This window comes from Dipodomys spectabilis, unplaced genomic scaffold (genome assembly GCF_019054845.1).
Source record: "Dipodomys spectabilis isolate Male_0828 unplaced genomic scaffold, ASM1905484v1 ptg000669l, whole genome shotgun sequence".
NCBI lineage: Eukaryota > Metazoa > Chordata > Mammalia > Rodentia > Heteromyidae > Dipodomys > Dipodomys spectabilis.
In genome coordinates this window covers 3,674,865-3,702,819 of record NW_024871346.1, presented here as the reverse complement: position 1 = coordinate 3,702,819, position 27,955 = coordinate 3,674,865, and the positions used below count along the sequence as shown (strand labels likewise).

The 27,955-nt window shown below is 47.2% G+C and overlaps 1 protein-coding gene across 4 annotated transcripts in view; it reads right to left on the bottom strand.

Moving 5' to 3' along the window:
- The window catches only part of Adgrf5 (adhesion G protein-coupled receptor F5), a 70,802-nt gene that overhangs the window by 21,301 nt on the left and 21,546 nt on the right, over positions 1-27,955 (bottom strand). For all 4 annotated transcript variants that reach the window (XM_042671910.1, XM_042671907.1, XM_042671911.1 and 1 more), the window contains 8 exons: positions 17,340-17,466; positions 11,670-11,724; positions 4,979-5,143; positions 4,089-4,268; positions 3,855-3,964; positions 3,235-3,293; positions 2,314-2,456; positions 1,499-1,717 (listed from right to left, as the gene is read on the bottom strand). In XM_042671910.1, the coding sequence (XP_042527844.1) occupies positions 1,499-1,717; positions 2,314-2,456; positions 3,235-3,293; positions 3,855-3,964; positions 4,089-4,268; positions 4,979-5,143; positions 11,670-11,724; positions 17,340-17,441 (1,033 nt within the window). In that variant the 5' untranslated portion in view covers positions 17,442-17,466. The remainder of the gene's footprint in view (positions 1-1,498; positions 1,718-2,313; positions 2,457-3,234; positions 3,294-3,854; positions 3,965-4,088; positions 4,269-4,978; positions 5,144-11,669; positions 11,725-17,339; positions 17,467-27,955) is intronic.

Sequence of the window (27,955 nt, the reverse complement as noted above, 5' to 3'; positions counted from 1 at the left end):
ACAGTCAACCTGCGTCCCCCACTTATATCCTCCACGAAGTGACAGCCTCCTCCCACCCCAGGGTATCAAGGAACTACTTTGGGAAGAACCACTTCCAAAGCGTAGCAGACTTGGTCTAAGCATTCCTGAGGACCCAGAAAGACAAGGGCTCTGCATTTTCTCTCCTGAGTGGAATCTAGACCTAAAAGTCTTAAAACATAAAAGGGGGAACGTTAGCAGAAGACCCAGTGGAGGGAGGGAGGGATTGTGTGTGTGTGTGTGTGTGTGTGTGTGTGTGTGTGTGTGTGTGCGTGTGTGTGTGTGTATGAGTGTGTGTGCGTGTGTGTGCATGTGTGTGTGTGTGTGTGTGTGTGTGTGTGTGTGTGTGTGCAGGGAATATGAAAGAAGTATATCATATGCAGATATGAACAGGTAAAATGAAACACGTCCAATAAAGCATAACAAAACCCAGCAACGCTGTTTGGCAAAGAGAGCAGGAAGAACAGCAATAGGGCAATGGGTGTGAGTTTGTTCCAAGTTCACTGAGTGCATGAATGAGGAGATCACAATGAAAACCCTTCACACTACAAATGCATATTAATTTTTTAATCCATTTTAAGTTTTTTTCAAGGAAGTTTAACAGCAGGTAGGTTGGGAAATGTGGTATGACAAGATTAGAGGGCTAAACATGAGCAAATCCATTATATGCACACGTGGAGGTATCCAAACGAAACCCTTCATGTTGTACAATTGACGTACTCTAATTAGAAGGATTGTTAAAGAAGGGGAACCCAGGAAGTACAGAGATTCTATGCAGACCACCAGGTGAGAGACGCCCTAATTGCAACCCCTCCTCCTCCCGGGCTTTTCTCTAGTAGGAAACCAGACAGGATGGGAAGAGGTAGGAGAAATTGGGAGATGACCAAAGACGTCCTATTTAACACCGTGGTTAGCTTTTCTTCTCATGAGAATCAACAAAGATGTGATTGCACTCATCTACAAGTAGCCTACTTCTTTATCCAGAGAACTGGCCCTACTGACTCTGGCTTACAATGGGACTATGGAGTTCTAGGCTGGGTCAGGAAGATCACTAGCCTTTAAATAATTCAAACATGCTCCTGTGATTGATTGGAGTAGATAGGTGGGTGGGGAAAGGCTAAAGAGAGGAATTTCAATGACTAGGAAATTTGGGGTCTAGGGGATTGTATTCGCCATCCTGCTTTGGGCGAGAGGGGGCTTGTGTGTCCAGACTTAAGTTCATATAAAATTAAGTTTGTAAATTCTAGTTGCACAAAACTACTGTAAAGCTTTTAGAGCTTAAGATGATATGTGGGTGAAATAAAACCCAGCTAAAATATTGTAACTTTAAATACAATTGAAAAGGAACGCCGTGGCGTGGAGTGTGGAGAGTGTGGCGAGTGTGAACCAGGACGGTCTTTGTGAGGAGCAGCCCCATGCACCTGCTCCGTGCTGCTCTGAGCCCCCTCCCATGCAGGTCTGGCGGTCAGCAGAGACGCACCTGCATCGCTCTGGGTGAAGTTGTAGATGGTGAGGCGTGACACGGATGTCATGTTGAGGATCTCGTTGTAGATCAAGAACTTGCTGCTGTTCTGGATCTCGGAGCGGTTCTCCCCGTAGTGCCAGGACACGTTGGGGGACAAGACGTCATTTTCACACTGCAGCGTCACACTGTCCCCTTCAAAGACTTGTTCTGGGATAATTGTGAACTTGGTCTCATCTGGAAACCCAAAGAGAAGGCGTCAGGATCCCGAGCAGAGGGGAACCTTTGCCTCGCAGCAAGGGTTCACGGCCCCTCACAGGTAAGAGGTGTAGAGCCAGGTCCCCAAATACCCAGGAACATGTGGGCCACCGGGAGGTCTGGGAGGAGCCGATTGGCCCTGGCAGATCTAGGGGAGACCTGGATGGGAATTTGCATTTTTGAATTTGCATGTCTAACAAAATTTTCATTTGGTAGAGGGTCCTGAGGCTGCTGGTACGGAAGCCACTCTCTGAGACAGGCATTGTGGTGGACACCTGCCACTCACTTAGCGTTGCTCCTTTGGATGTTTTGGTTGTGCAGATATAGAGAACCTACAACATCCTACCCAGCCTGTGGACCACAATTCTACTCCCTGCTCCCCTCACCTCTGTCTTCCAGGTGTAGGGGTGTTAGCCAGGTGGGGGGGGACACTGAAGAGGGGGAGAAGCCAGAAGTCTCTCTCCACCTGGGGCATCTGAATGTGGTTTTCTAGATTGGAGCTGGCCCGCCACCATCCTTACCATCAGAAGTGGCATCTAGCCCGAGGAACCCCACTGCCGCCGGCCCTCACTTACTGCTGGGCACGCTTTGGAAGGAGCCTTCGTCCATTCTGTATGTCTGATTGAGGTTCTTTATGACGTTCTCATTGGCTTTCTGCATGAGCCCGCTTGGTGGTGTTGTAGTCTTGATTTCATAGTTCACAAGAATACTGCCTTTGCTGGGTAGAGACCACACAGTTCAGTAAGGCAGTAACCTGACAGAGTCTAGATCCTTATAATTTATTGGCATGAGTAAGAAAAATAGCAAGAACCCTCAGCGAATGACCAAAATAAACTCATGTGGAACTCTAGATGACGGCTGGCGGCTAGGCCGGGCCACCAAAAGTCTGCAGATAGGAAATATAAAGGAAGGAAGCTGCCAAGTGGGGATGAGCAGATAGAATGGCACAGGAGCTTACAGGGAGACATCCGTGATGCTGAACCTGCTGACTGGACGTCACACAGCTACGCTAGCCCAGGGTTAGCAAACACACTGAGTGCCAAGCGGGGCCTAAACTCTGGAGAGTCCTGTACACATTCCTCATGTTGAACAGAGTGCCAACCAATGGAGGAATGCTAGGGTGTGTAAGTCCAGAACACCCATTCGTGTTGAATCATGTGACTTCGTGGTCCTGTCTGGCTGGCATTGCTATATGACATCATTTCATGTTTGTATCTGCAAACTCTGTAGTGAACCACTTGGCACATTGCTTGCAAAATCCTTGTGTGCATGGATGCATCTTTTCCAGTCTTTACCACTAAACAGGAACATCTCTCAAGGGGTAGAGATTTCCCAGTACTTCCTTTTGCTCGGAATCCCTGCACTCACTCATCCTCCTCCACCTCTACCACTCGGTGCTAAGCAAATCCCATGCTAGACCCTAGCATGGGTTTTCTTCTTCACTGACATCTTGGGTTATGCCGTCAAGGGAAATGAAAGATGTATAGTGTTCTTACGTGAACCCAGTCACAGTCACGGATTTGAAGCCTGGTAAGATTCTGTAGCCCTCTCGGAACTGGAAAATAAGGTGAGACAAGTTTCATGGATCAGAAGCGGAGAGGACAGTACATATCCCTCCTCCTTCTGGAGAGAAGTTTCTTCTGTTTTCTTGGCACTGGCCTTAACAGATTCTTGAAAAAGTAATTCCTAACTGCCTATATCTGCCTGAGTTCTGAGAAAAGCAGACCCTACATGAAGTGTGGTAAAAAAAAAAAAAAAGAAAAGAAAATTTCTCAGGTGCCAGGTGCAGATATAGACTCGAGCCTGCAATCCTAGCTACTTGGGAAACTGAGATCAGGGGACCAAAAATAAATAAAGATTTTTAAATGGCATCTCCAGGGCTTCTCTGACCAGGCTGGCTTCAAACACCTTTGGAGACGCTAGGATTACAGGAGTGAGCCACTAGAGCCCAGCTTTGCACACTTCTTAATTTGCTATCCTAGATGGATATATATAAGTCCAAATCCCCATTAGTAGATTACAACTGAGCTAAGCAAACTGTCCAAGGGGAAGGGAATAGAACCACTTCCGTCTAAACAATTTTCTGGTCACAAGGCCCCTGGGAACAAAGACCTACCGCTCTTTCTAGGTCCGTGGTGTAGGATCTATACAGGGCCGATGAGGTGTTCTTCAGGTCTTCTTGAAATCCCACATTCAGTCTGACTCTCATTTTCAAGGTCAAATATTCTGTGAAACAAATAATCCTAACTCCACAATCTCATGTTCATGTCTAAACACGGACAGAAAAACCGAGACACCCGCTTGAGATGAGACGGAGTGGGTCCTCAAGACCTTAGGAAGGAGCACCCACCTTCTGGGAGCTGGCAGAAAGGCCCTCCGGGTGGAAGTCCTTTCAGGCAGTGGCAGTGGGGCCCTGGCAGGATGCTTCCGTGCTGTTGATGACAGGGGAGATGGCGGACGCACCTTTCTCGAGGCCACCTGTATCCTGTTTCGCAGGAGCACCAGACCTCGTTTGCGGTAGGCTGGCAGACTGTCATCAACGGAAGAGTGGGGTCAGAGTAGGCGGTCACCATCTTTGCATCGATAGATGACTGCAAGCATCTACTCCCGCGGGGGGAATCCTACCCCGACCTCACATGGCTCCCCCGGAAGCTCAGGAGAATGGGCTGAGGCTCACGTATGTATCTAGTTGTGAGCATCCGAAAGATGGCTGCTGTAATTGTGGCGTCACTGTTGGGTGACTGCTGACTGCTGTACTGTGGTGTGGTTTCTAGATGCTGTTGCCTCATACCAGGTGGACCCCAGCTGTATATTATGGTAAACAGATCCTTGCATAGAAGACATAAGGTATCTTATATCTTGATATAAGAATCAGCCTCCGGGAGGATTCCTGGTACCCTTTCCTCTAGTGTTCTCTCTTCCTCCCTCTCTCTCCCTTCCTCTCTTCCCCTGCACCTCTCTCCCACTAGCCAGAGGAAGTTCGATTGATGGCATGAATGCTGGTCGCTGGAGCTGCCTCAGCGTGAGGAACTCAGGTCTCTAGCCAATAGCTGGGAAAGTACTGCAACTGGCCAGCACCCACATGGGCAAGCCTAGAGGCAGAGTGTCCAGTCCCAGTGAAGCCTTCGATTCCAGCCCTGGCCAATACCTCAGTGATGCCCTCAGGAGAGTCTGAGCCTGAGCACCAAGCGGTCCTTCCTCCCAGCTCCTCCATCCTAAACCTGTGGGCATGTCACTCACCCGTGGTCACCGCTACGCTGAGTATGTCAGCAGTGAGGTGGGTGCTGTTCCCATGAAGTGGAAAGTGGAGGCTGCTCAGGTGAGCTCTGAGGGACTCCAGGGAGGAGACATTTTCAACACTGATCTCAATATCCACCGTGTATTCTTCCACCACGGGCCTCTGGACTGAAACGAGAATGCACGAAAGGCCGTGAGCACAGGCCATGGGAGAGGCAGACAGGTGCGGATGGGCATTCATGCCAGTGAAAGCTGAGGCTGGGTGCACTTGAACACTCAGAGAGGAAGGGGAGATGTGTGCCCCACCTACGGCCATCCTCGAACTCGGTGCCCAAGGGCAAGGACCGGGACAGGGAGAGGCTATGATGGGGTAGGAGGGGGTACACCAGGCGGGTCCCTGCCACCACTCAGGCTATGAAAGCCATCGCTCGGATCCACAGCAGTGGGTTGCGTCCTCCTAGCTCCTTGCAGTTGATGAACACGCATCCTAAGAGGGGAACCATGCCCAGCCTGAAGGCCTCCAGGCTGGGAAGAGTTAATTTCTTTGCTCTTAGCCTGTGCCCACTGGGCACTTTTCCTATTGCCGGTGCTTTGTGTCTCCAGGGGCCAGGATGATGACAAGTATTCAAATAGGATACTTATAAAGAAAACTTTATAATGTATACAGGGAAATAATAAAAAGATTTCCTATTCTTTGTTAACTCTTCCAAATTGTCTTCAGACAACTAATTACTGGCATTCTAAATGAATCTACTCCCCAGCACACACACACACACACACACACACATGCACACACACACATACATACACACATACACACACATACACACATACACACATATACACATACACCCATACACATACACACATACATACACATACACACATACACATACACACACGTACACACACACACGCTGCAGACAGGCCTGACTATGTGAGTAATATACATTACTGCTGCTCTTTCCCAGTTTCCTGCATGACATCATGTCCTGGCCATTTGTGAGCAGCTTCTTGAGGGCAGGACCCGTTTCCTTTACCTCTCATGGCCTTACTCATCTGGCATCGAGCTGCCCCAAATGGAAACACAACTAGTCCCTCCTTTTTTTGTTTATTTTTTATATCCATTTCAGCTCATCAGGAATTTCTTTTCTTTTTTTTTTACTGTGAAAATATCGTACAGAGGGGTTGGTCACTTCTTAATAACTCCTCCCCACCTTCAAGTCCAGGACTGACAAAATCTTTGATCTAAGCCAGGTATTGGTGACTCGTGCCTATAATCCTAGCTATTCAAGAGGCTGAGATCCTGAAGGATCAAGCGTCAATGCTCACCCAGGCAATGTCTACAAGACTCCATCTCCAATCAACCAGCAAAATGCTGGACTGGAGGTATGGGTCAAGTGGTAGAGTGTCAGTCATGACAGAAAAAGCCAAGTAAGATCAGCACAAGGCCTTGACTTAAACCCTAGTAATGGCAAAAAAAAAAATGAATAAATGAATGAATGAATGAATCTTTGGCCCAGATGTGGCTGGAATACACGGTGAGAGGAAGCTGTAGGCTCAGGCAGTTAATGAAGAAACTATAGTGACAAAGAATGATTCTTACACGTGTCTTGAAAATATTTTCAAGCACAGTGAAGGTTAATAAATATTTGCAAGATCATGGCTTTAAATTTTGAGCCAAATCTAAAGGCATGATGTACAGTAACATGAAGTTAAAACTCTTCTTGCTTCCTAAAAGAACATTTTTTCCCCATATCATTGTAAGATTTAAAAAAAAAAAAAAGAGGATATTCCCAAAACTATTGATGTCAAGTAGATTGAGAAAATTTATTAGGAGAAACTCCAACTATGAAGTGTTTCTTGCAGAGGCTGAAGTATTTGTCCATTTAAGAGCAGTAATCTATATCTGTCTTAGGACGTGGATTTTACGCATTCATCTTGTTGACAATCATTTCATGTTGTATCATTTGATTTGCTGGAATGAACTCAAACTCCAAGAAGAGGTCTGACCAGATTTTCCAGGAATGTATGCTTATGTTAAATTTTCTTCTTCTAATGAGATGTGTACCAGGAGAATAAGATGATATTAAAACCTCCCATGGAATCTCATTTTGTCACGAAACTATGGTGTTGTCCCAGGCTTCCTGTTTTCTTTTGGATTCTCAAGTGTTCTGGGATGAAAGGTAGCTCCCTGGAAGGACTGCTCATCTTCATTGTGCCGCTGAAGTGGGACCCGGCACCCTTGTGAGAAAGGATCCCATATGCACGGTATGTACAAGGTCTGCCTGGGAGCATTCTTTCTTTCCCAAGAGGTAATGCAGCCGGATCTCTTCCTTCCAGAACGTTCACCAGCCCCAGCATCCTCTTTGTTAAAACCAGTTGGCTGTCCTTCCATGAAATGTAAACAGGATTTCCTGGACAGCGGTTGCTTCTTTAGAAATGAGAGAGGCAAAAGCAAATGCAGTGTCGTCCGCTTCACTGGGAAAACTGAGGCAGATCGAACTCCCTGGGAAGAGGAGCCAGGCCTGGGAACCCCTGACCCACACCCTCTTTGACTCCTCTGAGAAACGCAAGAGGGTATTCTCCTGCCTTGGGTAATTCCTTCTTGCCTGCAAGCAACCCAGATGCCAGATACAGCCCTGACACCGCTGGGCAAAGCCAGAGGTGCCTCCTCCACCCCCCTCAGACAGACCCAGAACCCAGGGACAGAAAAAGCACAACCCTCCCTCCCCAGCCCCTCCCCAAACCCCAGAGGCTGGGAAAGGAATGCTTCTTGTCCTGCCCTAGGGCTGCCAGCGGCTCAAGAGGAATGGTTTGTCTCTCTGCTCCTGTATCCTTTAAAAGTCTCTACGTCTGAGGGCACAGTATCAGTGGGAATCAGCTGCACTGGACATTGATGAAAATGAACTAAGCAACTCAAGGGCAGCGATGGGAGGGAGGGAATGAGAGGGAAAGAGGGGACAGCTGACACTAAGCAAAAGGAAAGAAATAGATCTATCACCCGCCGAGGAAGAAATAGCTGTATTATCAAAGCTTATAGAATTCACAAACTTTACAGACCATGCTAATGACAGTTGGCCTTGTGAAGGTTAACATGTGTTTGTGACTTTAACTAAGTGTCAGTATCTCACAATACTGTGAAATTTGTGAAATTTATGTAATCTCTTAATCTCAATAAAAACTATTTTTTAAAAAAAAGTCTCTCCTTCCTCTCCAGCCTCTGCACCATCTGGCACCTGACAGCTCTGATAACTCAGTGTGTTTTCTTTGTCTCTGTCTCCGTTACCCCTCGTGCTGTTTGTCTGGATCTCTCTGGCTCCCAGAAGGTGGCAAATTCCAGGTGTCACCAGTGTCAGGCCGAGGCCCACAGGCCGGTCCAGGAGGCCCCAACAACCAGGATTTCCCCTCTTCTTTCCCATCGGTCACAGCTAGCCTGGCGGCACTTATCTGAGAGACATTTCTGGAAAGTTGGCCACAAACTTGTGACCAGTAGAGCCGAGTCTTAATCACAGCTGTTTAAGCAAACAACGCTCTATTTGCCTGGCAACGCTAATGCGAGCTATTGCTTCTCAGAATCCGAGCCTAAGTAGATGTAGAAATTAACCTCCCACCTACAAAAGGAGGAAACATGTTGGCTTCACCCAGGAGAAAGGAGCTTGGGATGGGTTTTCTATTGATCGAAGGAGGGCATGCTTTTTTTTTTTTAAATCATGTATGATGAGACTCTCTTTTGCTCCCTTACCCCATAGCAAGTAATCATCCACCAATGCCTCTTCTTCTGTCCTCAAAGCTAGCTCTGCAGCATCCTCTTCATCTAGAAATGTGGGGCAGGCTTGCCTGTTCTCATCCCTCTACAAAGCTACTCCAAGAATCATGAAATTGAGACCTCATGGGCAAGATACAGAAACACGCATTGAACCGACTCTCGGCTGTGAGCGAGGAGGGGGAGGTAGCGAGCAGGGGCAGAGCAAGAATGATGTGTCTCCCTTTAAACTCTCCGAGCCTCCTTGCTCATCTGTAGCCAGGGACGGAACTTTCTGTACAGGATTGTTAGGGAGCAAGGGTTCAGTATGAAACCAGCTTGCAAAATCTGACATAGCCTCACCAGTCAAAGCAGTCATGGAGATTTAAATGAAAGCGTAATGATTATATTTCATGCAAATATGTGGTAGTATTAATAGTATTCTAATCTGGTTGTTAAAATGGTTAAAGGAACAAAATAAAAAGAATGAACACGAATCAGAATATGAGCATACAAGGTCAAAAGATTCCCAACATTCAATGACAAACCTAAAGCTAAACCCAGACCCAAACTACACCCATACCCCAGCCAAGAGCACCCAACGCTCACGTCTGTCCACCACCCCAATGCTCACTGAGGGTGCTATGTAGATGTATGAGAAAAAGTATTGTCACAAAACCCCAAAATTCTGTTCCTCAAACAAAAAAAAAAAGCACATAGCATTTTCTGGATCCCGATCTTGAAGGTCCAGCACACCTGTCAGGATTTCAGCGCAGGCAGCCAAAGCCCTGATCTGCAAGGGCCTGGCTCTGGTGGGGCAATGTGGGCATGGCAGACACCCAGCACAGACTTTCCCTAGGTCCCTGGCCCACCCCTGCCCCACAGCCCCGCCCTGTCTCCTCCCAGCACTCACTCCTCTCAGAAAATAACGAATGGGGACTCTCTAGCCTCAGCCCTGCTGATGCTCCTCCCAGTAAGCTCAGAACTGTGGGATCCTAGGACTTCTGAGCTAGGAGAATGGTTACCTTTAGCTGGGTGCAGTGGGTCATGCCTGTAATCCCAGCACTTGGGAGGTGAGACCACAGGTCCTGAGTAGTTGCCTGGCGTGAGGCAGATCACTTTCTTTACAGATGAACCAGGTCCTTGTGCCTTTCTTTCCTTTTTCTTTCCGTGTGACTGGGGTTTGAACTCAGGCCCTCAGGCTTGGTAGCCAGGTGCTCTACCACTTGAGTCACACCCCCAAGCCCTTTTTGGTGTAGTAATTTCTCTTTCTTTTTCAAGAGGGTCTTGCATTCTCATCCTGGCTGACTTGGGAGCACAGTCCTTCGCACGTGCTCTGCTTGGTGTCACCCTCCTCCTGCTTTCTTCGGTCATCTTCCTGGACAGCCATTGTGCTCATTGTCATTTGTGTCCCTGTGATTCAGGGGCCCACACCGGGCCTTTCGGTGGCCATTTCTGACATGAGTGATGTTGTAAAAGTACCAAGGCCAATCCGTCTTGTGCAGAGGATGGGCTGATTCATTCACACTTCCCAGATGCCTTGAGAAGCTCAGGGGAACAGAAGGCCACCCACAATACGTGGAAAACCGCCTCGCAGTGATTTATCACTCTCAGGACTCTTTTGCAAGGAAGCCAGCTTGGAAATTTCCCGGAATGTCATATTTCTAGACAGCTACCACCCCGCTCCGTCACCATGGGTACGGACAGGTGGGTTCAGAAGTCTGGGAAGAGGTGACGCTCACAGCTCCTCTGGGAAGCCCACAGCCTGGGCCCAGGGAGAACTTGATGGAAACCTGGGGGGGGGGGGGGATTCTTCCACCAAGTTTGATTTTAATAAGAAATAAAAACATGCCGAGTACAGTGGCTCAGGCTTGTAATCCTAGCTACCTGGAGGGCAGAGATGGGGGTTCAAGGTTCAAGGCCAGCCAGGGTATAAAAGTTTAAGAGACTCCATCTCATTTGATGGCTGTGAACAGTGGCATGCATCTGTTGTCCAAGCTCTAGGGGAAGCGCAAGTTGGAGGATTGCAATCCAGGCCAGCCTAGGCATCAAACAAGACTTCACCTTGAAAATGTGGGGGCTGGAGGTGTGTCTCAATCAGTAGAGTGCTTTTATAGCCAAATGGGAAACCAGAGATCAAACCCCAGTGTCATAAAACCATCATCATCATCATCATCATCATCATCATCATCATCATTATCATCATCATCTTTCAAAATGTGAATCAGCACATCTTTGGCTCCGTGCCTAACACAGTGTACAAGAGGCATCATGGGGTTATGAGGATAATGATGCTTGTTGTAGAGCAAGTAGACTGGGTTGCAGGAAGGAAAAGGGCAAGTGGGGTAACACTGGGATAACAAGGTGAAGACTAAACAAAGAAAGGGGGAGGGGAGGGAAGAGGAGGGGAAGGGAGGGCAGGGGAGGGCGGGGGAGGGCAGGGGAGGGGAGGAGAAAGGAGGAGAGGGGAACCACATCAGATTATCAATGTCACCCATCACAATTCTATACTTGTCCTGCACTCTTCACAGGACAGAGCCTTGCATTTTTCGGGCTAATGTCTTTGGAATTTAATGGGAAAACTGGAATGGCCAAAAAGGATTTCAGCCTAGTGATTAGATTGATTCAAAATAAGGTGCTGAGTGGCAGTAGTTTAAAATTGGGGTAGAGATGGACAGGGCCTGAGGAAAGGAAATCCCGGGGTCTGAGGATCCTGCGGTGGTAACAGGAAAGAAGAGAGACAGCAGTGTGTCGGGATGAGCCACTTAACATCATTGACGCATAGAGCATGGAGAACCTTTCACATCACTTTTGGCGATGCTGCTGCCAAAGAGACTGGCCCCAGTGTGCCTAGACACTGAGTTATAAGGGTCACAGTGTTGAAAGGTTAGAACGTCTGTCATCTGACTGGATTGATGGAAGAGATGGCTAAGCCAGGGTTCCACATACCTGCTCGTTTTTGCCTCAGGGGTTCTTCACCCTCTAGTTCATGTTCATGGAGACTCTGAAGAAAAGAAAATCATCTTAGGAAGTTGTCTACCAAGGTTGGGAAAGTCTTCTCCACCCCAGCTTCCAGCCAGGGCTCGGCAAGTATTGAGTTCAAATCCTAGCTCCATTATAAAAATGACTGTGTGGCCTACTCAACCTCTCTATGCCTTAGACCTAATCAATAGCATGAAGATCAATAGAACCTACTTCCTAAGGTCATTGTACAAACCAAATGATTCCTCAGATAGCCAGGAACAGCTCTGATTCCACAGTAAGAATATTTGGGGATAGGCATACCCCATTCTGAGATAACCATTCACATCTCTTTGTACCCCAGTGCCTGCTTCCTCTCTATGAACCTCCTCTCCGTTTTCCCAGTACCTGGTTGAGATCAGTGGCTCGGTAGCTGCTACCCAAGCCTTACCTCTTACTTGCCCTCACTCGGCCTTCCCAACCTAACCTTCCCACCTACAGGTGAGGTAGGTTTTCCAGCGTAAGCTCCCTTCCAGGCCACCTCTTCTTCGGAGCCTCCCCAGATGACCCAGCTCACAGAGGGGTTTCCTTTCCCAGGAACTGCACATCGCTCTGACAGCCCAGGACCGAACTGGCTCTGCTCCCTGTGGACTCCACTGCTGACCAGCCAGAGCAGTCATGACAATAACAAACAGAACTCCTCGGATCTGTTCCACACTGGGAACCAGGGTCATCCAGGAGATGGGTGCCACGACTACCCTCAGTTCACCAGTGAGAAACGCCAGACCAGGCATCAAGTCACTGGCAGAATCGGGATCCGGACTCAGCTCTCCTGCATTTCTCAGGGGGACTGTCATCACCTCCTCGGGCAACCTGGGCTCTCTCTTTTCTTTCTACCTTTTCCCCCTTTTAATTTTTATTATTAGTATGTTTTGTATGTTTATTCAACACCAAGGAATCAAACCCAGGGACTCATGCACGCTAGGCAAGCACTCTACCACTAAGCCACATCCCAAGGCCCACTTTCTACTTTTCCTATGTTTTCTCTGCCCACTGAGGTCCACCCTTCCTTCTTTACAAACACGACATCCCTGGATCATCCTCTACTGTTCCTCAGTTACACACCTAAGGAATGATCAGACAAGAGCCATTTAACCCTCTGCATGTCAACTGTGCAGGGATGGTCCCCTCCCCAGAACCTGAGGGCAGACAAGTTAAAGAAGTAGGAAGTCAGGAGGTGCTGTGCACAGGAGAGATCAGAAGTGGTTCTTCAAGGAACAAATAGAGGCATGATGGATGATGATTGGAATTTCACAAGCCCAGTTTCTCCTTCTGGCTGTGAGGCTATGTTAGAGGAACTTCAACGCACAGGAACTGAAGGTACAAAGTCAATATATAGGGTGGTTCCTGTCTACTTCCCGTACAGCCCGCTCTGGCCCCGGGCCCTGGCACAGAAGGTTCTTCCTGCATTCCTGCCTTTGCCTGGGACTGGAGGCAGGAAGAGACTGGACACAGAGGCTTCTCCATCTACATCCTCAGCTGAGATTGGGGTGGACTCAGACAGTCCGGGAGAATGGAACCTCTAAGGGTCATCTCTGCCCAGCTTTCCAAGGTCAAGATTTCATTCTCTCTGCTTTCCAGTGGGACTAAAACATTTAAAGTCTTACTGCTGTCTGTAGAAAGTCAAAATCAAGGTACATCTCAGTTCTTTTGACTCCTTGTGAGAACAGAATCCCTTGTTCTCCATCCTCCTCCATCTGATTTGCTTAGAGAGATTAGTAAGCTGCTATTTGAAGATTTCTTAAATCTTTTTTTTTATTTTTTGCTAGTCCTGGGGCTTGAACTCAGGGCCTAGACGCTGTTCCTGAGCTTCTTTTGTTCAAGGGTAGCACTCTACCACTTGAACCACAGCTCTACTTTTGGCTTTTTCTGTGTATGTGATACTGAGGAATCAAACCCAGGGCTTCATGCATGCTAAGCAAGCACTCTACCACGAAGCCACATTCCCAGCCCGATTTCTTGAATCTTTACGGTGGTCATCTAGAACCTTCTGGGCACATGTTCGTGAAGTGCTGTGCCTACCTCTCTGCCTCTCCTAATGCTTGTTGGGCTCAGTTTCTTCTAGGGTTCACATGCATCTTCTTTTAAGGCTTACAGTCATCAGAGATAATAATGGAGGAAAGGCACACGGACATCAGAAAGTCTCCAGAGGCTGGGGTGGTCACGGTACATATTCTTGATCACCCCAGATTTGAGAAGGTACAGAGCTGGACTGCCAGGTTGTGGGGTCCGGAGAAGCCACTCGCTCATTCTCAGCTTCAGGTTCTGACATCCATCGTGAGCCACCAGCTAGATGTGCAGAGCCACGGCAAGGCCTTTCTGCCGTCTCAGGCCGTGGGGTGTTGCCTGGGGCCCATCTGGCTGGCTTGGGGCCTCTGGGGAGCCAGCCCTGGTCCCCTGGATCTTCAGGTCCCCCCTGACTGTGAGACCGCAGACTTTGGGTTCTGGGTAGAATCAGGGAACCCGGGCCTACTATGGGTTCACAAGGCTCTGCTGGGTAATTACTACAGACAAGAAAACAGAGCTGTCCCTCCCGACTCGGTGTGTTCCCTGCAGAAGTCCCAGATGGCGACCTGAGCCACCACAGCCCGCTCTGTCCAGAGGGGATTTCCTGATGGCTGAGCTTCAGCCAGGGGAGACAAGGTCTCACCAATGCCAGGAAGTGCCCCGCCTCAGACAGGAAGGCTGATAATGCAGAGCAGAGGGGAGCCGGGTGGGCTGGAATGTGGGACAGGTGATCAGTCAAGAGCGACAGGTAGCTTTGGATGCCTACAAAACAAAACCCCCTGGAAAAACAGGGGACAGACCAGGGGCGGCCCTACTATACTCTCTCCTCTTTCCTGGAACAGCAAGAGTCGTGCTATTGTGTCTTTATGTTTAGATTAAAAACAACTATAAATCAAGGAACGCTTTGGATCTGGGCTAACCACCATGCTAAGGTACACAGGGATGAGGGTGTTTAATATTTAATATTAAACAAAGAATGTACCACCAATTCACATTGTACTCAGCAAGATAAGGAAACTTAATGAAGTCTCCAAAACCACTGCGTGGAAGAGCAGGACTTCAGCCCTGCTTCACACCAACATTGGATGTAGAGCCTGGGGCATGGCTGGTACTCATTGGAGCAGACACGTGTTGCCGGGAAGACCCCACTCATGCTTGTCAAGCTGAAATTTAAACACTTTATGAAGGTCCCCGGAGGCTTTCCATAGGCTGGAAAGTTTGACAGCAGGCTACCTTATTATATTTCCAAAGCCCATCACTTCCTCTCTCTGATGCTCTTTCTAGAATTATGTACAGTTACCAAGAAGTAGAAACCACCTCAGCGCCCATCAAGGAGTGAATGGCTAAGCAACAGAGGTCTCTTGGCATAGATACAAGAGAACACAGCAAGCCTCCGAAGGAAGAAGCTTCTGACACAAACCACAACACGGTGGACCTTAAGGCCATAGTGCTAAGCGAAACAAGCCAGTTCCAAAAGATCAGTGTCGTATGATTTGCTTCTCTGAGTTCCCAAGAGTGTAATTTATTTACATGTGGCATTATCTTAAATACTTCATCTTATTTTCAGGATTTTTGTTTCCTGACTACCCTGAAAACAAGGGAAAATGGTGGTTGCCAGGACTTCGGGAAGGAAGAAGTGGAGAGCTGTTGTTGAATGAGTAGGGTTTCTAGTTTTGTCCGATGAAGAAGATTGTCTATGTGACGGCGTGGATATAATTAACATTTATGGTAGCAATTTCTTTCGTTATATGAAATTTAATATAATTGAAAAGAAAGCTTATTGTGGCATGCTGTGTTTAAGGTGGTCGTGGGATCTGGGCAGCCATGCTGAGCTATGTATCCGGCTGTGTATGATTCTCTGTGGCCTTTGGATTGTATGAAGATACCATATTTTGGAGGGTAGATCTAAGTAAGAAAAGGAAGAGTCCCTAGTTGTGGGGAGTAGGAGCTTCTCAGAGATGAAGTCTAAATTTTACTATCCACCTCAGCGGTCATGGGCTAGTCCCCCGAGCTGCATAGCCGGGCAGTGGAGGGACCCTGCCACCATAAACAGAGAAGGTACGGGGTAGTCAGGAAGAGCAAGAGACTCTGAAACAGAGGCAAAGATAACCGTGCCAGAGATCGCCTTGAGTTCTACTTCCTCCCACACACCAGGAATAGACAGAACTCTAAGCCACCCATGGAAACAGAGATGAGCTGTACAAGTCCTCCCTCCTTATAGGAGGAGGCTGTTCCATACAATTAGGTAGGCCTGGACGCTGGAGCTGCGGAGAAGAGAGATATAATGTGTACCTCTCAAATGTTGAGAGAAATAAAAACAGTGAACCTCCCTCAAAGAAAACCAGAAAAAGTAGAAAAGTGGGTAGTTATGAAACAAAAATCCTGAAAGTAAGATCCAGTATTTAAAAATATGATACTGCAGGGGCTGGGAAGGTGGCTCAGTGGTAGAGCGCTTGCCTTGCATGCTCAAGGCCCTGAGTTCGATTCCTCAGCACCACATAAGCAAAAAGAATAAAAGCCAGAAGTGGCGCTGTGGCTCAAGTGGTAGAGCGCTAGCCTTGAGCTGAAGAGCTGAGGGACAGCGCCCAGGCCCAGAGTTCAGGCCCCATGACTGGACTCCCCCAAAAAATATGATACTGCATATACATAGTTTATACTCCTTGAAACAAATAACAGTTGTTTATGTTAGGTTAATAGGGGAAAAAACATGACGTCAAACTCATGTTGTTTACCAAAAGGACATTAAAGCAAAGTGATCTACGAAAGGCTGAAAGAAAAGGGAGGAAAACCAGGCAAACCAGCACTGACAACTGGAATAGAAGTCAAAGGATGAAATATAAATGTACTGGTGAGCTCAATAAAACATAACCAAAGTGCCTGAAACAAGGATCTGTAGAAATACACTATTAGAATGAGAGAATCAAAAATAGCAAATACTATGTAGTATTGCTTCTTTGCCAGGAAGCATTCTAGGACCTCTTGCAAATATTAGCTAATTTAATTTCCACAATAATCATAGGCAACCAGTAATACTATTCACACAATATGACAGACAAAGAAACTGAGAGGCAGAGTTACCTCTCTCAAACAATTTCCCAGCAGGGGCCCTCCCTGCCCCCGATCCATGGAGAAGACCAGGTAAGGAATAACCCAGCAATGCCCGAAGATTGAGGCTACGGATCACCCTTGTGTAAGTGGAAGCCCCAATGGCTTTCTAAACACGAGGCACCCAGCTCATCTGTCTTGCATGCTATCTGTCATCTCTTAGTCCACGTCGACCTGTGGCTGATGCTCACGTTAGAAGGACTGCTTTGCGAATGCATCCCACCCACGGTCCTCTAAACCTACTTCATGGTCATTGCCCATTTTAATCCTCTGCCTAGAGGTGGCAAGTTAGTCAAGGAGGGAGTGTATTAACCTTGAAACCAATAGGATTCTCAATACACTGATGTCCATGTATGGACATTTTGCAACATTTTCACAAAGCTCTCCCTCCTTGCCGTGGTTTAAGAACTGTTTTCCCGTCTGTGACGTTCTCAGGAAGTCAGAGAAACGTGACTAGGAGATTATGACGGACATGGATTTACTCACCAAAGGATGGACGGCAGGCTCTGGGTTCAAGTCCAGGGTAGCTCTGGAAGAATAAATCATCATGAACACGAAGCACAGCGTGGTTCTCCTTTGGGATTTCATTTCTCCAGGGCTGAACTGTTTTTGCCTGAAATGGAAATACGGTGAGTTAAAGATTGAGAATTTTATTTAATAAATGAGGGCAGAAATAGCAAGTCCTGTCCTGAAGGCCATACCTCATAATATGAGAGAAAGAACAAAGCACAAAGGAATCAGCTTGATAGAGCAGCTCCTGCCCATGGCCTTCAGGTGAGGAGATGCTCACATCCCGGGAGATGGGATGTGGCTAAAGATGGCACCTGCATCTCAGTAGATCGAAGGTAGCAGATGTCTGAGCACATTGAATATATATGGGAAAAGCGGGGGAATTGGAAAGAAAGAGAAGGGAAAATATCGACAGAGAAGGCAAACAAGCAGAAGGGAATGGCTACTTTCAGTAAGAAAGACAATTAGTGTTGTAATCTAGGACCCAGATTATGTGTGCAGGAAGGGACAAGAAAACACCCCTCACTTTTGGTATGTGTAATGTGCTCTGCTGATTTAATTTCCATTCTCACATGCTCTTCTATCCTAACTTACCCTATACTTGTCTTTTTAATTCTGGAAGCAACCCAGGAGATTGACCTCCTGACATATATTAATGGGATCAGACCATATTAGAATTAAAAACCCTTGAACTCCAAGTTTTGTTTTGTAACTTTATTTAATTAGACAAACCATGGAATGTTAATATCGTACTATATTCCATTGGATGTATTAATTTTTACAACAATCTTATCCATGGCTCATTTAAAAGTAGAACACTTCTTAGAATTATCCAAACCCTTAATCTGGGGACTGAGGCTGCCGATTTGGCATCAAGTTCTTTGCCATTGGCTTTCCTTTCCCATGAATTCTTGTGAAAAGATCAGCAGATCGAGAGTAAAGCTAGGGGCTGGGGTTACTATAAGTCACGTTGCCCTTATACATCTTTGCACTCAAGTTTTCCCACCTGTAAAAAGGGGATGATAGTATTCCCTGATTGTCTCAGAGTTCTCTGCGGTTTGGATGAGATTAAAAGCCATGAAGAGCTCCAGTGATGAACACTGTCGTCAGTGGAATGTGGAGGGCAGACATCAGGAAGGAGAGCCCCGGCGGAAGGGCACAGGCAACCCAGGGAGCCCTGCGCAGGACTGCACCGACGGGACCAAGATGCGCAAGCCAAGGGGAACTGTATTTCAATCACCAGCTGCCATCCGCCGCCTTTTCCTCTTTCCCAGGAATGCAGAAGGCCTTGGAAAACAGACCCAGGATGGGTAATCCGGCAATCATCAAACACATTTTTAAAATTCTGCAGCCATCAGTGGATTTGGAAAAATGCTTAGTAATCTCAGTTATGCAAATAGAGGTTTAAGACCAGATGCATCAGCTGTGGAAATATTACAGCAAGTTACTGGCTTCTTGAAGTTTACCATTAGTTTGAAAGCCTTTTTGGATAAGCATTTGGTTGGTTTATCTAGCTAAGAGCATCTGTCCTGGGGTGAATCAGGTATATAGGAGATAACTTAATCTTTTCAGATCCTAATTTACTGCACTATATATACTAGTTATATATCCTGTATGATGTATGCTATAGTTACTGCCCTGGTATTTCAGTTAGTTCCATACTGAGGAACTTAATTAAGGGCATGAGATTTAGTAATGGAACAGTTCATGAGGCAGGCACCCTACCTATCTTTAGACCATTTGTTGATGTTGGCTTGTTCTTCCTGTCTTTTTCTTTTCTTTTCTTTTCCTTTCTTTTCTTTCTTTCTTTCTTTCTTTCTTTCTTTCTTTCTTTCTTTCTTTCTTTCTTTCTTTCTTTCTTTCTTTCTTTCTTTCCTTTCTTTCTTTCTTTCTTTCTTTCTTTCTTTCTTTCTTTCTTTCTTTCTTTCCTTTCTTTCTTTCCCTTGCTTCCTTGTTTGTTCCTTCCTTTTCTCCCCTCTCCTCCCTTTCCATCCCCTCTCCTCCCCTTCTATCCCCTCTCCTCTCCTCTATTTGTCAGATATAGTGTTCTCAAATGTCCTATCTAGCCCTTCCACATGGACCAATGGACAATACCATTCCACCTGCCATATTTCTTTGCGTTCACCATATCCCTTTGCATCTCCTAAGCTAGATCTCATTAAAAAAAAATTCTTCCTTCTACCGACTCATGGTTTTTTAAAAAAAACCATGAAAAAATACTAAAGGTACCAGCCACATAGCTGGGGGTGTCTCTACTTGGAAGAAAAGAGAACACCTCACTTTGAAATGTACAACCATCAGGATTCGACCATCGGCAACAACATACCCAGTGGGAAGCACTTCCGAGTCCCAGGTTTGAGGCTGCATGGGGAGAAACTCGAAGTTGAACATCTCTGAGCTACACCAGCAACCTGACAGCAGCCCTCCACCTCTCAGAAGTCCTCCTCTGGAAGCAAGCCAGTGCTGACTATAATTTAGTACTGAGGAAAAGATGATCTACACTGACCTAGTTAACAATGTGTGGCAGGAAAGGGTCTGTGGCCCAACAAGTAGAGAGCTTGTCTTGTAGGCTCTAAGTCTTTAAGTCCAAAAAAATAAACAAGTGAACAGCAAACAACAACAAGAAAAGTAAGGAACACACACCCACAATCAAGGCACTGTGTGTTCATTAGGGTGCCTTTACTTTGAAAGCCTGAGATGTTTATTATATTCATTCTCAAATTCCCAGAGTAAAAGGCAAAGGTTGAGAAAAACAGGCAGAGAGAGACCAAAAAAAATGTATCTGATGTCGTTCACCATTTTTCCACTTAAATGAAAAGGGTGGACATTCCACTGCACTTCACTCATCAGTGTGAGCTGTCTACATTGTTGAGAAAGCTGGGAAACATGATCTAATTCCCAGGATGGACCCTGGGTGGCTGAACCATGCCCTGGTCTCCTCTGACTCTGCTTTCCCATCCGTGGAGTCAAAAGAGGGAGAGGAAAAGAAAGCAGGCAGACAGCACAGGCCAGGAAAAGGCCACCATCTTCTCAGCAGCATTGCCCTGGGAGGCGGAGGGGCGGGGCTCCACTTGGTAACACTGCTCATGGCATTGGGCTGTGGTTATGGACGGTGACATTCCGAGAGCCGCTGCTGAAATTCAGTGGTTCTCCCAACGGTTCTATCACCCCTTGGCCTGCCCCGATTTTGTTTGGGCTGAGGATGTGGCAGGGGGTGGAGAGGAGGAGAAATGGGCTCCTCCTGAACTTACAGGGATCCTGCATTCTCACGACCCGGCCCCACCCACCCGTGAGGTCTGTGACTGACTGCCATATTGTCCAGTGGCAAAATGGGGCCGCCGAAGGCCCATTTCACCACTAAGTTATTCTTATTCGCCACATATGGAAATAGAAGTTTTGTGAGTAGCTCGCTTCAGCCACACACGGATATGTGAAAGTGGCAAAAAATAAAAAAAGATTATAAACCAAGTATTCTATTCCATGAGGATAAGGTACCAGGTGAACTACATGCTCTTCTTGGTGGAATATAGGCAGGAGTAAATGGAACTTTTTCTCCAGGTGGACACCTGAGCAGAAACACACATTCTATCCTCTCCTGGGCCCTAACTAGCTGTGTGATAGTAGAGTGGGTTACTTCACTGCTCTGGGCCTGTTTCTCTATCCCAGAGGCCAGAGATTTGCTAGAACTCAGTGATTTTTAAACTGAGGTATGAGTCATTCCCTGAAGGGGTTCCGTTACTGTTCAACAACATCAAACTCCTCATGGATAACTTCAAATCAGTGCACCTCACTCAAGTGAGTCTAGTAACTCTAACCACATCATGCATTCATTCACTCATCTCCAACTCTCTTCCTCGCTTCACAGGTACCATGGAAACTGGGGCCATTTTTTTTCACCTCCACCCCACGTCCCGAAGTGTTCTTTGCACGAGGCACCCCCTGTCTGGTCTCTCACTGGTTTCAGAAAAGGAGTTTCCCACACATACACACTGGCCTTCCAGCCGCTCTGTGGCCTGGATCTTATTTCTAAGAGCATGTGCATCTAACAAAACCTTCATGGTGGCTCACTGTAGAAGTCGCTCTGCTGTTCCACCATCTAAAATGGCGCCACTGGTTTCCTGGTGCCCATGTACAAGTGAGAGAAGAAGGTGTGAAAATCCAGCTTGGAGACCAAATCCTGGGCATGGAGAAGAACCAATATTGTCAAGCTCTTTTGTTTTGGTGTTGAGCCGGTGAACCTTGCCGTATACTTGGATTGTTCATCGCTATCCCTTCTGATCCTGAGGTCCAAGGCATCTGCTGCTTGTGCAAATGCTACTCCGCCAATGCCCAGGCAACAGGTCTTGGTCTTTGCAGCTATAATTCATCCCTAGATCCTGAGCTTCCCCAACCCCAACCCCATTGCAACGAAGACCCTGAACATGCCTGCTAGCACTACATTTGTTATCATGAGTATTTCATGACGTATTTTTCCCAATCCCATTGTGCATCTACTCATTAGTGCCTGGACACACATTTTACAAAGTCCTGCCAAGTGCCAGGTGCAGGAAGTGACAGTCACCAAGACTGTCTCCATGGAGCTGAGGATCTAATGGAGCAGAAGGAAACAGCATTAAATCACCAGTCCCTCCGTTCACGGTGGAGCTGTGGTCAGGAAGTGCTCCAAGGACAGTAATCGTAATGCTAATATCTCTTTCCCCAGCACTTACTATGCTTGAATCTCTGAGATGAGCAATGACTCTATTAATTACTTAAAATTTTCTACTAACCTCAACGAGGTGGTTCTAGTATAACACGTAATTACTAGTACAATACTAAAATAACTGATATAGCTTCCCTGAGCCAAAACTTGAACCAAGTGTTAGGTCCACCTGGAACCATGTAGTAGTCTTCCTTTCAGCTAAAGCTTACACCAGCAAGTCCAAGTCCAGAGCCCATTCTTTTACCAATATGCTGAGGGGTCTAAACACAAACAAAAGTAAGCAAAACAACCTGTAAGAGTCATGAGCTTGTCTAGAGAGCTCATAGGTTCCCTAGAAGAACTATTTAATGGGGCCAAACTTGAAACATGAATTTGAGTTACCCAAATTAAAAGAGGAGGCTGAACGTGGGGAGGAAGAGGGCTCCACATGGAAACAGATCCTGAGCAAAAGCGCTGAGGTAGGGTTGAAAGAAAAGCACTGCACATTCAAATAAATGCAAGATTGGCAGAACACCAAAAAGAAGCAGGAGATGGGTACAGGCAGGGAAAAAGAGTAGGCAAGTCTGGTAAGTGCAACCACAGAACTAAGTAAGATTGACGAGGAAGACACCCGAGAGAGAACAGAAATCCTAGGACCAAATTCCCCAGAATTCCAAAGGAATGAGCCAAAGGACATGCTGGCAGCCAGGAAGTGTGGGTGTCTGGGGGCTATGATCAATTCTGTCCACACTGGATCTGGAGATGAGATGTACGTGTAGAAAGGAGGGTTCCCACGGGGCGCTGGATGGATGTCAGTGCAGGAAGATGTAGGGCATGTGGGAGGGGAGCATCTGGGTGTGTGGAGCCTGAGGAACTGGGAATTGGGCTGTTTGGAAGAGGGGAGGGCAGAGAGCCTTTCCCATGTGTGGTTCTCACACCGCACACTTCGGCTTTCTCCTTAAGAAAGGGACATGGTCTGTTGCATGCTGCAGGCCTCCTTGGAACCTGGCAGGCGGCTAGCCAATGGACGGACTGTTGGACCCGACAAAAGGGTACAAAAGGGCTCCCTCCCTACATCCACTTAGCCCTGTCCTCGGGGACACTCAGACTAGCCTCAGGAAACTCCATTCAACAACAGACATGTACTTCCCAAAGCAGAAGCAGAAACAGACTGGAGAGAGACCTGCACCTGCCATCTCTCCCGTGAGAGCCTGCCCACACCCAGCCGCCGTGTGTGGACCTGCTACGGACCATGCCTCAGTGCAGAACCCCGGTCCTGGGTGACTTGGCCGAGGTTCTCACACTTGGCTCCTCTGCTTGAGACCAAGATTCGCATCAAGGAGAGGAGGCCGTGAACCGCCTCCCTTCTGAGCCTGGGAATCGCAGATTAACAGTCATCAACTGTAAACCAGACCCTAGCTCCTCGGGAGGCTGAGATCTGAGGATCATGGTTCAAAGCCAGGCTGGGCAGGAAAGTCCATGAGATTCCTATCTCCAATTAACCATCAAAAAGTCATAAGTGGAGCCATGGCTCAGGTGGTAGAGTGCCAGCTCTGAGTGAAAAAAGCTAAGTATATCCTGAGTTAAAGCCTGAGTATATTCTCTCTGTCTCTGTCTCTCCTCTCTTTCTCTCTCTCTATTTCTGTGTCTCTCTCTTTCTCTCTTTCTGTCTCTGTCTCTGTCTCTCTTTCACACACACACACACACACACACACACACACACACACACACAGCCATCAAGCACAGCTTTCAGACTCTACCTTCCACAGATCTGTCCTCATGGTCCTGGAACGATGATCTGTATCTCTGCTGACCTTATTTAATGACATGAGTCATCCCTCACACATGCAGAAACACAAGCTAAATATTTATTTAACACAAACACAAAACACAATGCCAACTAATGGACCGAATGGAAGAGAACTAATTTTTTTCTCTTCTTACTTTTCCTTTGCCTTGAAATCAGCTCCAGCTCCAGCATTGTGTCCAGGTCCCACTCCGTGCTATCAGATCATGGAGGAACATTTGTTTGTACACAATGGGATCGACTTTTCCAAAACACGGGGCACATGTGGACAGCCTTGATAACCTTTCATGCTTCTTCCTCCTGGTAAGTCACAGGGGATTTCAACCTTCAAGAGAGAGATTGCCATCTCTAGAAAAACATCGAGTTCCTAACTCCATCTTATCTAGTCCATCTCCCTGCTCGGGTTTATCTTGTGGCGGGATTTCCCTGCACCAGGCAAAACAATGTCAGACAATTCCTCCCCCACACCCGCTTAGTCCACGGCTGGCCAGCTGGCCAAGAATCTGAAGTCTGGGGGTGGGTTTTAAGTTTTACATTCTGTGCTTCTACTGTCTTTTTTTAGGTGAGTATTTTAATACACATATGCATAATAATGGTAATAATAATTAATAATGGATCGACCAAAACATCTTCTGGCCACTTTTTTTTTTTTTGGTGGTGGGGCCTGAACTCTGGGCCTGGGCGCTGTCCCTCAGCTCTTCAGCTTAAGGCGAACACTCTGCCACTTGAGCTACAGCACCACTTCCAGCTTTTTGTGCTTATATGGTACTCAGTAATTGAACCTAGGGCCTCATGCATGCAAAGCAAAGCACTCTACCACTGAGCCACCTTCCCAGCCCCCTCCTGGCCACTATGTAGGAACAGAAGCCTAGGGTTTCTGGCTGGGCCAGATCTTAACCTTTCCGTTGCTGGATGGGGGAGGGGGGGATGGGTTCTAGGGAGGATCCTAGCAGAGGGAAGCTGAGGCAGGGCTGGGTACTTGAGATGGGGGGGGCGGGGGGGAGGGGGGGGGAGAGGTGGGAAGGGTGTTGTTGGGGCAAAAGGTATTCCAATATTTTGCCAGGCACAGGTGGCTCATGCCTATCATCCTAACTACCAGGAGTCTGAAATCTGAGGGTCATGGTTCAAAGCTAGTGCAGGCAGGACTCTTATCTCCAATTAACCAGCATATATATGTATATGGTTATCTCCAATTAACCAGCATATATATATATATATATATATATATACGTATATCTATCTATCTGTGTACAGATATATATGTATATATATATCTCTGTGTACAGATATATATACATATATATATGCATATATATATATATATATATATATATATATCTGGATGTGAAACGGTGGTTCAAGTGGTGAGCAAAAATGCTCACAGACAGTGCCCAGACTCTGAGTTCAAGCCCCAGACTCGGAGTTCAAGAACCCAGAACACATTTCACTTAGAAAGACCATCTTAGCCTTCTGCAGTTCTTCTCTGTATGCTCTCAGCCACCTGACTTTGCTCCATGGCATCCCTTAAATCTTTGTTTCTCCATTTAGGGATGTGGCCAGATTTTAACAACCAGGAGTGTGCTACTCAAAATACAACAGCCCTGTTGGGGAGGGGGCATAGTGGCTGAGCACTTGCTTGCTGGGCACAAAGCCCACGAGTTCACTAAAGGTGCTTAGACTAATTCACATGGCAAATGTGATCACCTCGACCTAATAATAGAGCCAGGCTTGCCAAATCTTGCCACAACGTCTGGATTCAGAACAGACTGATTCACTAATAAGCTCCTAATGAACGAACCTTCCTTTACAGTATGTGTAAACTTGAACAGCAGTACCACAGCCAATCAATCAATCCATCAGTCAAATAGCCTTGGGAATTCTTGCTCTTCGAGGACCTCTTAAATTTGTCCTTATTATGCAAAGCACCTTATCAAGAGTCGCACTTATTTCACTTGCGTTTCCCCTGGTTTCCCTAGCTACCTGTTGGTCCCGCCCCGGTGTCGCTCCCATTTCCTTCCCCCTCCTTTCACTAGCCCCACCCTGTCCATTCTGCAATCCCTCCTCCTCTCACAGTGGCCTCACTCTAAGCCATGCCAAATACTTTTGCCCTCGGCTTTTCTGTCTTGACACCTTTTCTCTCTGCGGGAGCTTGGTCGCTCCACAATTTTATGTGAACCTTCCTAAAACTTCCCTTTTCATGCTGGCCTCTTTGCTAAGAGAACTATCATCATCTCCATTTGGTAAACAGGGAACCCAGGCTTGTGTGGGAATCAGACGATGCGAACAGAAGGCTGAGTGGGTAATTGATGGATTCCTGGTGGGTCCCGGGCAATGCCTGCATTTGATTGAAAAAGCCTCCTCGGAGCTCTCTGCTCGGGGAAGTCAGATCCACACAGAAGAGCCCCTCGTGGTGTTCACCTGAAGGGAGACAGCCACAACCCTGACGGGTGATATGAACAGGAGCAGCTGAAGAGGAAAGTCAGAGCGGAAAAGGCATCGGGGACCAGGTTTGCCGTGAAAAAGAAAAGAAAATGGGAATCCCCCCTTGATCATTGATTTAGATAAATCCAGAAGATAGCCAATCAGGCAAAGGATTAATTAGTATCCCCCCCCTTCCCAGACACACCCTACTTAAGATTAGAACACAATTTAAGGGGTGACTGAGAAGCCAGTCATCTGACAGGAGAAGAGAGCAACACACGCATATCCTGTTTACCTAGGACACTCAATCCAACTCTGTAGAATCCCTGAGCAGCTGGGAGCCAACTTGCCCATAGGGGAGTGAGCCATGGGTCGCTCCCAGTTAAGACCACAGGGCTATGCCAGCGGCCCAGGGTGCCAGACACCTCCCGGGGCTCCTCCTCTAAGCAACAGGGGGAGCTACAGCTGCCCACACCACTGCCCTCCAACGTTGTAGAACCATAAACACCGTAAACAGGTGACATTGCTTCTCTACTTAATCACGCCATAGCTTAAGCCAGGACTCAATGGTTCTCAACTCCTGCACAAAATGGGATCACTTAAGGGACATGGACCGACTCTCTCTCTCTCTCTCTCTCTCTCTTCTCTCTCCTCTCTCTCTCTCCCCCTTCCTCCCCCCTCTCTCCCCACCTCAGTCCTCATATCCAGGCCCAATTCCCAGCAATTCTGACTCAGTTGTACTGACAAAGCAGCAGCTAGATGTGGCTCTCTTTTAGAAAGTTCCTTGTTGCTATGAACAGATAGCAGATGTTCACGTCTGCAAGCAGTCTGGATGAGGCAGCAGGTTGGGGTACCTCTATGACCCTCACCCCCCAGCAAAACACCTGATACCTTGCCTCAAAACAGACAGAGTCCAACTGGTTGCATGAGTTGTGTAGTACCTGTGACCATCACCCTGACGGTACTGACTGCAAGCAGAACTGAAAAGCTAGCCATCTGTTTCTTCCTATCCGCATGCCCACAAAGCTTGATTTGTGAAGCTAGGCAAATAAATCAAGCTCTGTCCTTTTCGTAATCATATTCCCTGAAACAGGAACAAGAGGTCTGCTTTATTTGTGATGTCGAGAAACAGGGGGCATGAAAGTCTCTGAAGAACGAAATTGATGCCGAGCACCAGTGGCTCACACCTGGAATCCTAGGGACTCCAGAGGCTGAGATCAGAGGATTGCGGTTCAAAGTCAGCCCAGGCAGGAAAGTCCCTGTAGACTCTTACCAGAAAACTGGTAGAAGTGGAGTCTCAAAGTGGTAGAGCACTAGCCTTGAGCAAAAGAGCTCAAGGACAGCGCCCAGGCCCTGAGTTCAAGCTCCACAATCAATAACAACAACAAGAAAAAAAAAAGAACAAAATCGTTGCATGTAAATAATGGCAAGAGATTGAATCTGTGTTTATAGGAGATGGACCAGGCTTAGCGCCCAGTGCGGGTGGCATTCCATGGTGACGCTTCTGACTGCTCTGAGAAGCCTCACAGTACCAGGACCGGTGTGGCAGGTGATACCGGTCATGTTGTCGTCTCACGCCATAAATACAGCATCTATAAATACACCAGGCCTTGATGGCGCTCTGTTACAAACCTGACACTACGCAATGGGGCACAATGACACCCACAGCTCTGGAGAAAAGTC